Here is a 16,923-nt window from a genome sequence, read left to right as displayed (position 1 = left end):
TTTACGTGTTTGCTTCACTCAAACATTTCAATTTAAAGTGCCACTATCCTTTAACACAAAACTTTAAAGGCAAAATCAGTCTTGCTAAGTGGATGGCCATGGTTACAACTGTAAGTCTTCCTCTGAAAAAAGGAATCATTTGAAGCTTGCAGACAACCTAACAGTTTATTTTACTTTACCAAGTAAAACTCATAATTCAAGGGAATATTAAAGAGATGAGTAACCAAGTACCCACTGAAATTCCGTAGTACTGGGTGCAGAAATCTATGATCCTCATTTGAAAATTAAAATGCTGACATATTTTTTTTCTCATTCAATTTCCTTTCTGTGGAAGGAATATTGAACACAGAAAAAGAAATATTTTCACCAGAAAGAGAAACCTGCTAAAAGATTTCCCTTTCAGAGCAAAATCCAGGTTCATTCTCCCAGGATTTTATCAAATGCTTATGCTTTTTGACATTCTTCAAGCCAGATCCTAGATTCCAGTAGTTTATATAAACATTTCTGAAGTCAAAGCCAAGCCTGATAATTTCTAGTCCACACTGGTTGCAGCATAAAACTTGAAAACATAAACAATACAGCAGAGAAATGAATAGATCTTTGAGAACAGAGAATTGTTCACCCATACTACATGGCTTATGTCTACTACTCTAACCTGTCTGATAGGACTGCTGATTCCTCCTCTCTGCTAACTTCTAGTAATTTTGTCAAAGTAATGCATTCTTGTCCTTTGCTTTCTAGTAAAATTTGTTTCCCATCCATTTCCTTCATTACATCTTCTCTTTCTTGCAAAATCTCTTCAGTCCTTTTTCCAATGGCTTTCAGGGTACCATTCAACTCTTGGATTTGATCATTAAGAGCTTCTTTCTTCTTCTCTGCATTGCTGTAGATATATTTTAAAAAACAGTAGGAGTTAACATTTCCAGATGTATATTTAAGTGACAAAATGTAAGCTGCCAGTTTTTATGGACACACAAAATAATTTCAACACCACAACTATTTACATCACATGTTTGAAAGCAGACTATGTACAGTGGAAGTCTTTAAATGCCAATACAGTTCAACAATAAAACTGCAGATAGCCATGGGACTAACAGGGACTTTATCCCCATAACAGTATTTAAAAGAGTTCTAGTAAACTGATTTCTGTCAACATCACAGGTACATGGGTGTTACATTTCTAAATATTATTCCCAAGACTGGGAACTCTGGTTAGTTCATTCTGTGATGTGACACAAGTATAAAGACTCAGTTAAATACTTCACTAATAGCAATCTAGACAATGTACTATTTTATACAAATTGCTTCTCCGTAACACTATAGGAAAAACTTCTTATATTTATGATGGCAGAGTTGCATTAAGCGGAGTAGTGAGGAAAATGTAGAGGAAAACCATTATACAAGTTTTAAAACTGAGAAATTTAACATAGTCAAACAATTTCTTATATTACAAATAAGGACTGCAAGCAGGAGACACACAAACTTCAGTGTAACCCTGTGCCTGAACATGGTACAAAAACATCATTCATCTGGATGACAGTTGGACTGCTGGGATTTCCAAGTGACCTGGCTGAAACTGCACAGACATCATTCGATTTTACACATAGAGAAAGCAGTACATGTCATGCTTTAGGGGAAAAAAACAAAACAAAACAAAACAAAAAACAACTACACAGGAGATAGAAAGAAAAGGCTAGCTACTGGCTTACATTTTCCCTGTTGAAATACTAGAGACCAGAAGTCACATCAGGAGCTTACAGCAAAGCACCTCTGACTAAAAAGCTGGTACGGAAGTATCAAGGGCGAATGATTATTTAGCTCAGGCCAGATGTAGCTGTGAAAAGTGCTGGTTTCACTGAGGCCAATAGAGACAAACTAAAACTAATACAGTCACTAAGGACTAGAAACTGTAAAAAAGCCTAATTGCTAGATTACACGGTAACATTATTTTCCATTAAAAATCTATTGAGTAGATCTGATATACAGTAACACAGCACAGTAAGATGGTTAAGCAATTTTTGACCAAGCTTTCTTCTAAACTTTTCTTTGTTGTACTTAAATTTACAATGTTTCACTGCATATACTATATATTTCAGTACAGTTCATGGATTTTAAGTGGATTATAGATGCTTTTTAAAATGTTGATCCTAATATCAACCAACAGCTATACTCAATCATCTCTGTAACAAATGGACAAAATAATCATACATACATATTCACATATATTTAATTATTTATTAAGAGCATACATTTTTTTCTGATTCATCTTCTCAGTTTCTCTTCCAAGTTGTGACGGAACACCAAGGATCTTAACTAGCTCATCCTAGTGACAAAACAGAAAGGTTAGACCAATAGCCTCAAAATCTGATGAGATTTCATAGAAGTAATATTCATCTAGAACTGCTGTGAAAAAGGGCATAGAACATATTTTCAAATTACTTGAGCTTGTCCCAGGGAATTGTAGCTGCTACTTTTGAAACTAAACATTGATATTTATGATTTAATTATGTCTGCAAGATAAAAATTATGCTTGGATATTATTAATACATCTGATTGTTATCTATGCCATGGGGAAGAAAGCAGCAAAGACCTGGGTATGATTCTTAATTCTCAGCATAAATCTGTATTAACTTGGATCTGAGCATATGTTAGAGAGCCTACAATAACACAACATAGAAAATGTCATTATAGAATCAATTTTTAAATCAAAACCATGACTGTTATTTTTTCCTAAAGGAGTAATAAAGGACATGGCACAGCAGCACGTTTCATACCTATTGAAAAACGATGTAATATATAATGTAATGCCATCTAATGCATCTGGAATGACACACACATCCAGAAGATTCACTGTTTCCTTGCACAAAGCATGTACCATGCACACACCCAGAGATATACATACACACAATTAATTTTGTGTTACTTTTAAATTAGCCTGCTTCTCCAGAAGCTTTTCCGTTTCTTTCACATCTGTTAACACCAGCTTCTGCTTGGACGAAATATCTTCCTTTATTGCATTAATTTCAGCTTTCCTTTGGATTACTTCTTTGCAGAGGTCATCACAATTTTCTTTCAACTGTTTAATTTTCTTATTTGCTTCCTTTAAAAGTCAAGTAAAAGAGATTAATTTTCTTTTCCTTTTTACATTTTGCGGTCTTGTGATACTACAGAATAACATTTTTAAAACAAGGTGTGAAATATTATTTTTTACTAATGTGTGTTTCTTCTATCAATAACCATGAGAATTTTATTTCCAACAAAACCACATTTATTCATCAGGATTTATGACTGCAAATGTGTTTTCCACACTCTCATCTTAGAACCAAAAACCCGCAGCTATCTCCATATGCAGTATCCATTTGTTAATTACAGTAAAAAATTCTGTTGAGTGAACTTAAGAATACACAGATCTTTTCTGAATCAGCTATTCATTACTTGCCCTAGAGTTATCAAACCTAAATTATATGATAGTCTCTCCTAGAAAATCTACCTCTTGATTTTTCTATGTATTCCAGATTTTAAACAGACTCTAGAGTTAGACACTGTGAAAATATTTTCATTGCTGTTTTTATATGTTGGCTGACAGAACATAAAACATGGTTTTTCTCATGTTTTGTTCTTACCTTTTGTTTTGGAATTCTTTCATATTCATTTTCCAGAAGCCTTTTTTCTTCTTGCAAACTACAGGAAAATAAAAACAGAATTAAATATATTAGTAATATTGCTATAATACTGCTATAATATAGTAAAGGGTAAAAAAGTATGGAAGCCTATCTTTTGTTAGACTAAAATCGTGAATTATCATCAGGGACAACTGAAAGGTGTCCAGATTTAAAGGAAGATTGCTGACTGGTAACTGTAAGTCCTTAAAGGCATGTTACACACATGCAGGCTTTTCCTACAGTGCATATGTCTAAACATTTGAACTTGATTCTTAGTCTTACCACCTCCTGCAGGGATGCATTTAGGCCTCATTCACCTTTGTCTTTATAGTAGCACAGCGTAACAGGGCGGATGGCACCCTTCACCCACAGTTCCTCCCAACCTCATAAAATAAAATTTTAATATGGAACTGAGGCAAAAGGAAAGAGGAGGTGGCTTATAAATATCCACAAAGACATCACACATCAAAGAAATTGCAGTTGCTAGTGAGAAACCTTCTTTGAGTGACTGCTCACACACACACTCACACTTTAAGCAACTGTAATTGAACCTCCTCAACTCTGAACAGGGTTCTGTGAAAAAAAATCCTGAAAGGGACAGGGGTTGTAGACTAAGTCAATGGGGTATAGTAGAAAACTAAATTGAATATAGCCATGGTGATCTTAACCTATATCCAAAACTATGTTGCAATTTATTTTTAGGCAACAACAGAGACAGATGCTGAAAGGGGAAAGAAGAAAGCATGCAAAAAGAGGAAAGCTCTTAGATCTTCTGGGTGAATTCTTAGTAATGCTACCCTGAGAAATATGAAGAAGTGACTACAAAATTGGAGCCAAACCAACAAGCTTGTTGGACTTAATAGGAAGCTGCTTGGGGGCAGGCAGCTAAACACTGCCAAATATAAAAAATTATCCCCAGTGAAGAAATACGTCAATACATGCCCAGTGCATGCACAGAACAATTCTGCACCTATAGGAGGTAAATGGACTACATCAGTCTGCGTGTTGTCACAACCAATTTAATTAAGTCCTTGTGCTACTTATTGGGAACAAGGAGGCAGATTCTTGCAATGTAATTAGTACCTATGATGACATTTCTGAGTCTCAGGCTATAGAGGAGTAAAGAGTGCAGCTGAGGAATAGGTGGAACAACCAAATCATCTGTCTCAGATATAGCAAAGAAACAACATCGTCATTTAAATCCGCGTTTGTAACTCCAGCTGGAGGATGTGCTGGTCAGGGCTCCTTGAGACTCAGGGCAGTCTCTTGAAATAAGTCTTTAAATAAGGGGAGTATTAAGAGAAAGGGACAGCCTTTCAGGAGCTATAAACTATGGCAAAGGGAGTCCTAGGGCAGCCTCACCTACCCAAAGCAGATATTACAGTTGCCTCTGAATGTGGCTGATACAGAAGAGAGGCAGCTGATTGGTATTTCTTTTTTTTTTTTCTTCTCCAAAACCTTTCGGTGGCAACCTAAGATTTTGCATGGTGGTGGTTCAGGATTCAGAAGTTGGTGGTCAAAGGGAGAGAGATCAGTCTCCTAGCAGCCAGCCTTGTGAGTATCATCCTTAAGATCTTGTGCTCAATTCTTTATCATGTTGATTTAAGGTTCCCTCCCCATCTCCAATAAATATTCTTATATTTTGGCCCTCCAACAGAAGGAGCAACACTTATACCTGGATGACTCAGATGACATCTTTCCAGTCAATGAAAGAAAATAGTCAAAAAGAGAACTGGTCTGGTGGTGTTGCAATCCCTCTCAAAAAAAAAACCCAACATGAAGGACAAGCTCTGGCTCAGATAAAGAGCAGAGAGAGTACAAAGGCGCAGTGTAGATGTTGTTGATTTCCAGCATGTATGTATATTTGTATGGGCACAGTACAAGTATGCCTCTACAGGGACTGCTAAATCTGAAAACCAATTTGAATGCCAGTGTTTGAACACACAGAGTGAATGAGTTTGCAAAAAAAATCTTTAGAGAAAAAAGTTGAATTTAGATGAGTTTCCCCAAAAACTGATAAAATTAATTACCAAAAAAAGTGCTATTGCAAAATCTATGATAATTTAAGGAATTGCACAGAACAGTGAAGAAAGACACAGGAGAATTTTGCAGGTGTACAGTACAAGTACATGTGACTAGAAGGAAACACCATATGGTGATTTCTTCTCTGCTGCAGTGGGGCTCAGGGACTACTCCTTGTATGTTCTACAGTTTAAAGTCAGTGAGGGAGAGCACAAGGATCAAACTGCATTAACAACTGAGCTACTTCGATTCTGTGATAGCAGCTTTGGTCTGCTCCTGCGTACTCTTGCCATAAGTTACAACTGAGTATATTGTGTTGGAATGACACGTGGGCCAAACACGATGTTTGCACTTACCAACAGGTTGTCTAAATATATAAATATGTTAATAAGGACAATTAATATGTTAATAAGGACAATTAATATTCCCAACACACTTTGGCAGGATTCTTGGTTGAACTCCTTGGGACTGGCATAATCAAACATAATGAATGTGCACTTTGCCCAAATACATGTAACTCTTTGACTGCCACAAACACTGATTACTAAGTCCTGTGCAAACTGATTAAAGTTGTACTGCATTGCTCATCATCATTCCATGCTGTGCCCTCTTTAATATCATGCCAGACGATCAAAAGAGCAATCCGAAAAATCAGGAGGGAGAGCAAAGTTGACACTATTTTTCTTTTGTCACATTCTTCACTCATGAGGACAGATTCCTGTGGAGCCATTCCAGTTTCACAATAAAGACCTTTCCATCCAGCAAAAGAAAAATGATTTGAACACCTCATTTTCTGTGACATAAACAAAGGCACCACTGAACAGCAAGCATCAAGTTACCTTAAGAGCTGGCAGACCAACTACTTCCACACAAAAAATAGGGAAAGTGTCAAAAGAAAAATGGGGTAAAAGAAAGAAGTTAAATGTCTCCCTTTTGAGCAATGAGTTTGGTCCAGCTGCCCACATCCCAAAGTCAGACAGTAACCCCTGTGCTAACATCTCCAGGTTTCCTTATTGTCAGGGATAAAACCAGGAATTTCCAAAGAGCAGGTCATTTGATATCCCAGGTGCCTATTTTAGGATGAGATAAAGTACTGGTTGAAGATAACGTATTTCGCTCTGTTAACTCTAAAGGGAGATCAGGATGATTAACTCAGATTAAGAAATCAAGGATTTTAAGTTCAGTCTCTGATTTAATAGTTATACGGACACAGAAGCTTAATGTAAGATAAGCAGAGAATATCTGGTCTTTCCATTTAGCATTTGAATCTCATAATCTGTGATATACGGACATCAGCCTCATGACTGCCTGTAAAATACTTAGACATCAATCACAACAACAAAAAAAGTAGCTGCAACTGGCATTAGGCATTTATAATTCCCATTGTTTTATAGCCCTTCTTTGATGAGTGTATTTCTCAACATCATGTGAGTTTTATTATAATCATTATTATACATATAACAACATAAATAATTAAAAGAAGATTAAACTCTTTAAGTTTAAGCATTAATGTTTGCAAATGCTTCTCACATTGCTTTACTTATTTTCATAAAGCTTAACAGCAGTACTGTATATGTAAAGCTATCATGGATGCAGATGTAATGAGTTAAAACACTCAGAGAATTGGACCATTAATGAAAATACATTCCAGACTTTTCCCTGAGAGATGTCTACAGCTGCAAACTGACACAGAAAGAAAAAAAAAATAAGTCAGAGAGATTAAGAAATGTAGTGGTAGTTGGCAACAGAGTTTCATTTCAGTTCCTCAGCTCACAAAACAGCTAGAATGTTGTTATCATTATGAATCCTATCATGCAAGAAAGAAAATTCCTTCAGCTACTCTGACACATAGCTGGGATTGCTGAGGAATCCATAGAAAGGTGCACCACCTCACAACTAAAACCTAGTGACCACAGGTAGAAGATACCACAGCTGACAAGTTGCCAGCAGGAGATTCCTGCAAGGCTCTTAGCTGTAATTAGTTTGTGTGTACCAGAGAATGCAGTCACAAGACTCCTCGATAACAACTTCAACTGTAACTCAATTTATTTTACTTATGGCCTGTAATTCTTTACTAGAAAAAACTATGGTCAAAAGCTTAACTTTTTACTTTTTAATTACGAGTGACTAATCCTGAAATAATTACAAGCATTGAAATAATTTTCCATATTTGCAATGCTTCTGCGAGGACAAACTCAGTGTTGCAATACTGACTTGAATGCAATAGCATGTAGTGCTTTGGTGAATAGCCATTTTGCTACCTGCACAAATGAGTCTGAGGGCTGTAGATCGGACCTAGGCTTTAAAATAAAATTGTTTTCAAGAATCAGGCATCTTTAATCTCACAAACTCTTGTTATAGATAATTTAATTGCAAATTAATTGCTTACTTTTAAATATATGGTTTAGATTATAAATTAATTTAGATTATGTATTTATTATTTCTCAATAATAAACTACTGTTGATACTATCACCTGATAAAGAAAAGCATGTCTTCTTTATTTGGTCTCACAAACCAGGACTTCAAGCCTTGCATGGACATGAAAAATAAAAACTTTCCTCAAGCTAGAACAAATCAATGTGACCACATTGATCCTTTCTTCATTCTCATGCTATCTGATTTTTCAGTCTATAGTCTTGTTTACTGAGGCTTATTCAGTTTCAATCATATGAAAAAACTTCATGGATCTCAGTGCAATTGTACCAGAACTGAATTGGGATCACAATTTTTCCTTTTACTTTATTGCACTTGCCTAATAGTTTTTGAGAGGAAGAATATTCCTGGAGTCAGCTCTGACTTTTGGGTAGTGGCCCAAAGTTTATAATGTCAGTAAAATTCTTCAAACTGTTGTTCCCCTCCTGTGCTGAGCACTCGGGCAGACACACTAGCAATGAACCCAGTACAACCACACAGCAGAACAGGAACACAAAACGGAAGAGGAGGCACAGACCAAGGGTGGGAGTACACCACACCCATGCAGTCACTCTTGGGGTGACTTCCCCGACAGCTGAAGTGCATCAGATCTGCTTCTGAACACCTCATCTACCTATTCAAGCTATGAAAAGTCAAAAAATTCCCCCAAACCTGCTGATACTACAGTGTGGAAAGCAATTTGAATTTACTCTTGGAATGTTGACTACTTGTTGGAACAATAATGAATTAAAACAGAAGATGAAATATCATCTTCAGCTGTTGAAAAAGGTACCTTACCTGGGAGAAAACCTGTTTACAGAGGCAAACAAATAGAAAATTAAATACGGAAAAGAGAACATAGACTTCTAAGGGACCTGGAGACAAAAAATAACTTTGCTAATGGTGTGGTATATTTATATGTCTCTTGGAGAGAAAAGGTTCACTGTTGGCAGATTTGAATCTGAGTGCAAAAAGGGTACTAAGTGCCCTTAGCTATCAGAGAAAGTGAATTGAGGCAGGAAGTAAAGGCAGCAGAGATTAGAGAGATGCTTCAGAAAAAGAAAGGTTTACAGAAACAGGGAAGCAGATCTGCAGAGGCTCTCTCTCACCTCTAGCTCAGCAGTATTTCTCAGTAGACGAGATCTGAGATTTCTAAGAAAAGGCTAAAGCAATAGATAAGAGACATAGATAATTCCTTCAAAAGCTTTTCCCCTCCATGTTACCCCACCTGCTACACCTAAGAAGGTAAATAAGCAATATGTTTGTTTTCAGACTAAACAGCCATTAGTCATAATTCTCAAAAAGATGTTTACTTGCAGGTGCCAAGCACTGCTGGGACTGTATTAACACAGTTGGACAACAAAGGAAACTGTCCTCCAGAGAGATCAAGGGTCAAGAGATGTTGGACCGTGAGTTTCTATCCTTCTGAAAAAGGAAGGAAACCAAGCAGTCACCTAACAGCAAACTTGTAATATCTTCGATGCAGCTTCCCCTCTGTCTGTGACACTGCCCATGCATGAAGATATTTCAGAAGACATCACTTTGTTATTTTAAAAAAACATCAGGCATATTGATCTTAATTTTACATCAGTGTTACTATTAGATCACCTGCTACTCACAACTCTGTTCTGGACATTCATTTTCACTGTCTTTCACAGGTACCGAACACATCCCTTTTTTACAAACGTATTCACATCCATTATCTGTTTTTCTTCATAGGTCATTTGTCATTTCCCTGCTACATTCACTCATCTGTTTCCTACACAGATATTCATTCTGCCAGTTCTGTTCATTCTACACTACTCCAACATTAAAATCCCTGTCATTTCTGGAAAGCAGTATCTTCTCTCCCAATAAACAAATCCACACATAAACCAAGGCATATTCTCCTCACTCCACACCCACAACATACATAAAACCCAGTGCTACCACCAGGCATGAAACAGATTCCAAACAAGGAACAACTAAATAATCTATAACTGCAATTCAGTTTACAAAGTTGACAAATTAAGGGGTGGGGATGCAAAAGAGATCTATCAAAACATCCTGCAGCAGTGAAAATGAAGACAGGCTCAGATGTTCACTGTTTCATCCAATACAAGAACTACAGGGCGTGAAATGAAGCTGGTAAGAGACAGGTTCAAAAAAGAAAGGAGGTGGCAGTTCTCGCATAGTTAATCTGTGGAACTTGTTGCCCAGGGTGTTGCAATGCCAGAAGTTTATACAGTTGAGGAGGAGACAGGAGGAGTTCAAGGAAGAGGGGTCAGCTGGGGACTCCTAACTACAGAGGACTCTATTTGGCTCATGAAAACCCTGCATCAGAAATGGCTGGGAGCTGCACTTTTGGTTGCCATTAGATACTGCGCCATATGGACCTCTGATCAGACCATACAGCTGGTTTTGATCTCATGCAATACACAAGACCAGAGGAAGTTTCTTATTAAAGTGAAAGAACATTTTTCACAGTATGACTGACCCAAAAGGTATATTTTGGATCTGAAATATAGAATTCACATATAAATTAGTATATAAAAATTAATGCAGTAAATGTGCAAGGGTAATTGAAACAAAACTTAAACTGCATTTTGTGTAGGACAGAAATCTCTTTTTCACTAGAGGTAGAAAATAGAGTATGAGTAAATATCCCCTAAACAGATAAAACCCCATCATTTTTTTGAAAAGTGATGCAAAATAAGTGAAAAGTGTTTGCAAGATATGAGCAAAAATGGGTAAAAAGCATGATATTTTGAAGACCTCATTTCTAGACTGCTGGAAACTGCAATAAATTCTGTATTTAATAATTATTTCAGGAAACTTCATGTTGCTTAGTTATCTCATAGCAAATAATTTTTTCCAGATGCTTTCCATGTTTCTTTATTTCTCCCACTCCCAATTTGCTTCTTGCTCAAGTTTCTTTCTCTTTTAGAGCAAACACTTGGCTCTAAAAAAAAAAAAAATCAAGAAAGAACTGCCAGAAAAATCTGCTCTATGCAGTTTGTACATTACCCCTGCTCTCCTTGCAGAAAAATAGTTTTAACTGCCGAGCTGTTGCATTATTTATTTGTATTTATATACACCGACTATACTACAGCTGGATTGAAGGTGGGGTAAAAAAAGCAAACACCCCACAAAATGAATGAGTTCATCTTCATAGGTATGTATTTTTAAAAATGCAATAGTACTTTTGTACTATTTTACTACAAAAGCTTCAAGTCCGACACACTCATAAATGCAGAAAATTAAAATATATACAACAACGAGCTTATTCTGGACTTTTTTCCTTTTATAGAAATGTCAGATATTCACTTCCTCCACAGCAAATTTCTCATTTTTCTGACAAAAGAATATACAAGTACTTCTCCTTTAAATAATTGAACAGAAAAACTTGAATACACTGTGCTACTGACAGTAAAAAATAGCATTGGGTCTATTTATTACATTATTTCCATAAAATCCCAGTCATCAGGTCTCTGAGACACTTCATCATTTTTATTAAAGGTGTCTTAGACTAAAGTGTTCCTGTTAATTTTGCCTACTTAAACATTAATCATGCAATGTAGTAAATTTTAAACAGCATTTCAGAGGACACCATAGCATGTTCTAAAATTAAAATTACCTACAAATCTCACACTGGGGACAATTTTACTCATCACTGAAATGTTGCCATTACTAGGGAAAGCTTGTGGCAATTTATTTAAAAACAGACATCAAGAAATGTGCCCATGTAAAATGGAGAGGAGATTAAATTATATTCTATATTATCTTTCTAGATAAACTATGATAAATTTAGCAGCATTTGACCACTATCACCTACCATTGCATCTTGAACTGAATTTCATACTCTCTTTCTTTAATAGCACTGTATTCATTTTGGCAACTAAGAAGTTGTTGCCTTATCCGTGAAACTTCACTGGAGGATTCTTCAGGGAACTGTTCTGCTTTTTCCAGTTCATGTTGTTGTTGTTCCAGTTCTACACTAAGACGTTTGGCTTCCTGCAACAGCTGGATCTCAGATTCCTGTAAACTGCATTAAATAGAAAAATTTAGAACGAGGTAATGAGAAGCATAAGCTTTGTATTTATACCTGTTTAGTTACTTATAATATTTAATTTAAGGTTGTCAAGATGAGATGGGATTAAGTCCTGAATAATCTGACCTCCTAGTTGACCCTGCCTGGAACAGGAGGTTGGATCAGAGACCTCCTGAGGTCTGTTCAGACCTGAATTATCCTGTGATGCCATGACAGCAGTGGAATGTAATGTGTCTTTGTTTTCTACATACCTAGAGTTGAAGTGGGATTTGTCTCATCTAATTTTAACCAGACAAAAGATGGTTAGTTAGTCTAATTTATATGTCTAATTTATTTGTTCTCCTAGAACCAGTGAAGAGACAGGGAGTCTGTTTTATCCTAAGTGCTGAAAGCTAGATCTGAATCAGTGTGGGAATCAATAACAGGGAGTATTCACGAGAACAAGGCCCGGTCTAGGCTATATGACACCTTTCAGTTCTAAGTAAACACCAGAACACCTACCCGCTGATGAACTGCATGTTGCTATTGCTGTATTGTTACCAGCATCTGAAGTCACTGAATGATACACAAGCTACAAATACATTTGTGGACTTCTGTGGAAGCTTATAAGTCTTGTAGACACGATCAGTTATCTGATCTGACTTCTATCACTGAAGTCTAGACTCACAGAAACAACTGTAATATTCTGTTGATGTTAGGAGACAGGTATTTATAATATACTTAGGAACCTATGTAGTGATAGCTGAATAACAGATCTTAAAGGCTGCTAGCAAAATACATTGCTTATTATGGAAAATTCTTAAAGGGAACAGTATGAAAATTCATATACAGTTCATAAACCTATTATTTATACTGTAGAAATCATTGAGTATGCCTGCTCAATATTACTACATTATAACTTTTGTATAATAGTATACTAAAATTAGTCACAAATTATGTGGAAGAATAAAGAACTCTATTACTTGCCTTTTATTAATTAAAAATACAATGCAATTTCATATTTTTTAAAAAAATTAATTTAGAAACTCCCATATTGAGGAACTTTATATAAAAATTTTATTTCAAAGGTGACATTTATCGCTTAGCAACAAAACGAAAATTATGTATCACGCTGAAGAATAGAGTTGAGATGGTAACTATAAAAACATAAAATATACAACAGACTATACTGCACAAACATAGCTGAACTAATATAGCAGAAAAAGTTTTGTTTTGTGTAACGTTTCTACTTAGATAACCACTTCCTTTTTTAAACCAGAGAATAAGAAAAATACAGACTTCAAGAGGAAACAGGAGTGTGCCTTTATCACGAACAAAAAACTTCGTATGTGATGTATTTACATGGTAGCCTTTTAAGAGGAAAATAAATTGACTTATTGACACAAGATCCTATACAATATTTAGATCTTCTTTAAATCCAACACAGCGTATGCTGGTTTAGGAGGCAATATAGTTGGTTGCAGTAATACACATTCATTTCAAACATAATTCTTACATAAAACATAAACTTCATGTAAAATTACAGAAACATGTAAGTACTTCCATAAAATCAAAATTCTAGTATTATTTTTTCAAGATAATAAACAAACAAAAATATTGAGTATTGAATCTAGACCAGATCTTGCTCACTACAGTTGCCAACAGCATTTTTTCACATGAAGCTTTAAATTTAGTTGAAGATAATGAAAAAATAACTGGACATCTACACCATTGTCGAATAAATCACAGCATCACAGAACACCAGGTTGAAAGTGTCCTCAAGAATCATCTGGTCCAACCTTCCTTGTCAAAAGCATGGCCTAGACAAGATGACTCAGCACCCTGTCCAGCTGAATCTTAAGTGTCCACCACTTCTCTGGGGAGGCTATTCCAGTGGCTGACTGCTCTCATTGTGAAAAATTTTCCTCCTGTGTCCAATCAGTATCTCCCCAGGAGTAACATGTACCCATTACCCCTTGTCTTTTCCATGTGTTTCCTTGTAAAAAAGAACTCTCCATCTTCCTTGTAGTCACCCTTTAAATGCTGGAACATGGTGATAAGGTCTCTCCTAAGTGTTCTTTTCTCAAGGCTGAACAAACCCAGCTCTCTCAGCTTTTCTTCACATGTCAGGTTTCACAGTCCCTTGATCATCTTTCTGGCCCTTCTCTGGACCCTCTCCAGCCTGTCCACATCTTTTTTGTATAGTGGGGACCAAAGCTGAACACAAGATTCCAGGTGTGACCTGACAGGTACTGAGTAGAGTGGGATAATTATTTCTTTATCTCTGCTGGCGATGCCCTTGTTGACACACCCCATCATCCTGTTGGCTTGCATTGCCGCAGCAACACACTGTTCACTCACATTGAGCTTGTTGTCCACCAGGACCCCCAGGTCCCTTTCCACAGAGCTGCTCCCCAGCCAGGTAGATCCCAGCCTGTGCTGCACTCCTGGTTTATGTTTTCCCAGGTGCAAGACCTATGTTGAACTTCATAAAGTTGTTGTTAGCCCACTCTTCCAGCCTATTCAGGTCTTCCTGCAGGGTGGCTCTCCCTTCCAAAGTGTCCACTTCCCCACTGAGGTTGGTATCCTCAGCAAACTTCACCAGGGCACACTTGATCCCATCATCCAGATCACTTATGAAGATATTAAACAGTGTTGGGGCCAATATCGATCCCTGGGGGACCCCACTTGTGACAGGTTGCCAGTTTGAAAAGGAGCCATTTACCACCACCCTCTGAGTGTGGCCTGTCAGCCAGCTCACCACCCACCACACAGACCACTTGTCTAGAACTGTAACACATCAGTTTCCCTAAGAGAAGGCTGTGGGAAACCCCCTTGAAAACCTTGGAGAAATAGAGGTAGACAATGTGCACTGCTCACCCCACACCAACCAAGCAGGTTAATTTGTCACGGAAGGTGACAAAGGTTTATCAGTCATGTGCTTCATTTGACTTGTGATAGCCCCCCCAAAGGATTTGTTCTGTAACTTTACCAGGGATTGAAGTAAGACTGATGGGCCTAAAATAATGTACACATCTAGAATCACATCAGTGCAAAAGTAGGCTTGCCAAGTCTGATGTGGCAGCTTTTGAATTTGTGAAGTAATTAATAATTTAACAGAGGCTTAAGATAAGATTCCCAAACTGTCAATGAACTATCATGATTACCTGACTTCCTTACAGATTGCTGTATCAAAATATTCATATTAGATTCCTAAACTGAGATAATTAAAATTAAAATTTACAATTGGGCCACATGATTGTGTGACTAAATGAGTTTTCAGGGGCCAAATATGCTCAGGTACATCAGCTTTAGGTGCAGCCTCGCTGCAAGGCGGATGTGTGAGACAGCACCAGAATGGGATGACGGCCTGTTCCCAGAACTTCAGCTGTGCAGCAAACATAAATTCAAAAGCACATAACACTTTGAAGAAATGTATCAAAGATGTTATCTGTCAGGTGACATCTCTCAGCTTTTCAGCATTTCAAATTGTGCAAAACTGAAACCAAGAAATGAAGGACTATTTTCCACTAAACAAAGGACCACACTATACACTTATAACTCCATGTACTCTAGCAACAGTATGGGAAATTATACGCAAACAGACAAGCTGCACTCATATTATACAAATTTGTACTGTGTATCAGAGAGATCAGTTGCAATCAAGCTGTCACAGGGATCTACACTGCTTAAAATGCATAAAACTTTCTCCTTGAGATTTTTGTATGCAACTAAAGGAAAGAAAAACACACAGCTTGAAGACCTCATCCAGTGTCATATGTTTCCACATGGCATTGTAACAGCACTGGTACAGATGGGGATTAATTAGGAATGGAAATTCAACTGCAGTAAGTGAAAGAATGAGTTATTGATCCACAGAACTGTACTGTGCATGTAAGGGTGAAGAACTAAAAAATTATAAAGTGCTACTGATTCTGTGAATGGTTCCTTGCAGGAAAAATAGTATATATACATACTGAACCTATCATCTGGACTCTCTTTATAGCTAAAGGAGAAAACCAGACACTTGCTGATGTTCCTGGAAGGAGGAAGCGTGTGGTCCCTGTTTCTTTCTATTGATTGTTAAGGGACTCTATATCCCTAGTTCAGATGTGCGTGTCTACTGATGTTAAAATATTGACAAGTGAATCCCACTTTTGATGCCTGAAAAGTCCTTAAAATATATTTGAGATCATGATCAATTTTTGATAATTGATTTCCTTTGCTTTCTTTTATCAGTAAGATAAATTTATCTGTGGAAATTAGTGCTCACTCACACGTAGGCATTTTGCTTTGACACATGACTATATCTAAGTAAAGAATGTGACATGATTCTCTCTGATGAACTTTCTTACAGAAGTATGGCAATTTTGTACTCATGTGAGAACCATGGAAGGAACGAGACATGCAATCTACCAACTAACATTTTCATGCTTCTGGTGCATGGTGTTTACAGTAGTTTTATGTGTGACAGAAAAGACAGCTGAGTCCTGTTTTCACCCAGGCCATATTCCACTTATACAAACAAAGGAATTTTCTTTACATAAAAGAATGTTCTATTAAAAAAAAAGCTATACAAATATATAAAACAAAATATGTAGTAATGTGCTCATATTTTTTCCAACCAAAGACTGGTCTCAAATTAACACTGGCTAAAAGTCAATCAAATTCAGCAGCTACTGGATTTCTACTTCAGCTCAGTGAACAGCGGTGTGGCAGAAACCTCAATCAGCTAATCCAAAACCCACATAATATGTTTAGTTCTGAGCATTAAGAAAATATTTCTTGCATTTTCTAGGGAGTTGAACTGGTTTAGG

General features: G+C 36.8%; 1 protein-coding gene across 1 annotated transcript in view; it reads right to left on the bottom strand.

The window, feature by feature from the left end:
* Positions 1–16,923, bottom strand: part of CCDC146 (coiled-coil domain containing 146) — a 78,042-nt gene that overhangs the window by 21,895 nt on the left and 39,224 nt on the right. Inside the window, 5 exon segments of the mRNA XM_074901612.1 lie at positions 656–883; positions 2,250–2,323; positions 2,903–3,100; positions 3,624–3,681; positions 11,912–12,121. Of these exon segments, the coding sequence (XP_074757713.1) occupies positions 656–883; positions 2,250–2,323; positions 2,903–3,100; positions 3,624–3,681; positions 11,912–12,121 (768 nt within the window).

This window comes from Athene noctua, chromosome 3, assembly GCF_965140245.1.
Source record: "Athene noctua chromosome 3, bAthNoc1.hap1.1, whole genome shotgun sequence".
Lineage (NCBI taxonomy): Eukaryota > Metazoa > Chordata > Aves > Strigiformes > Strigidae > Athene > Athene noctua.
The sequence above is the reverse complement of the archived record's forward strand: the minus strand, read 5'-3'. Positions and strand labels throughout refer to the sequence as shown.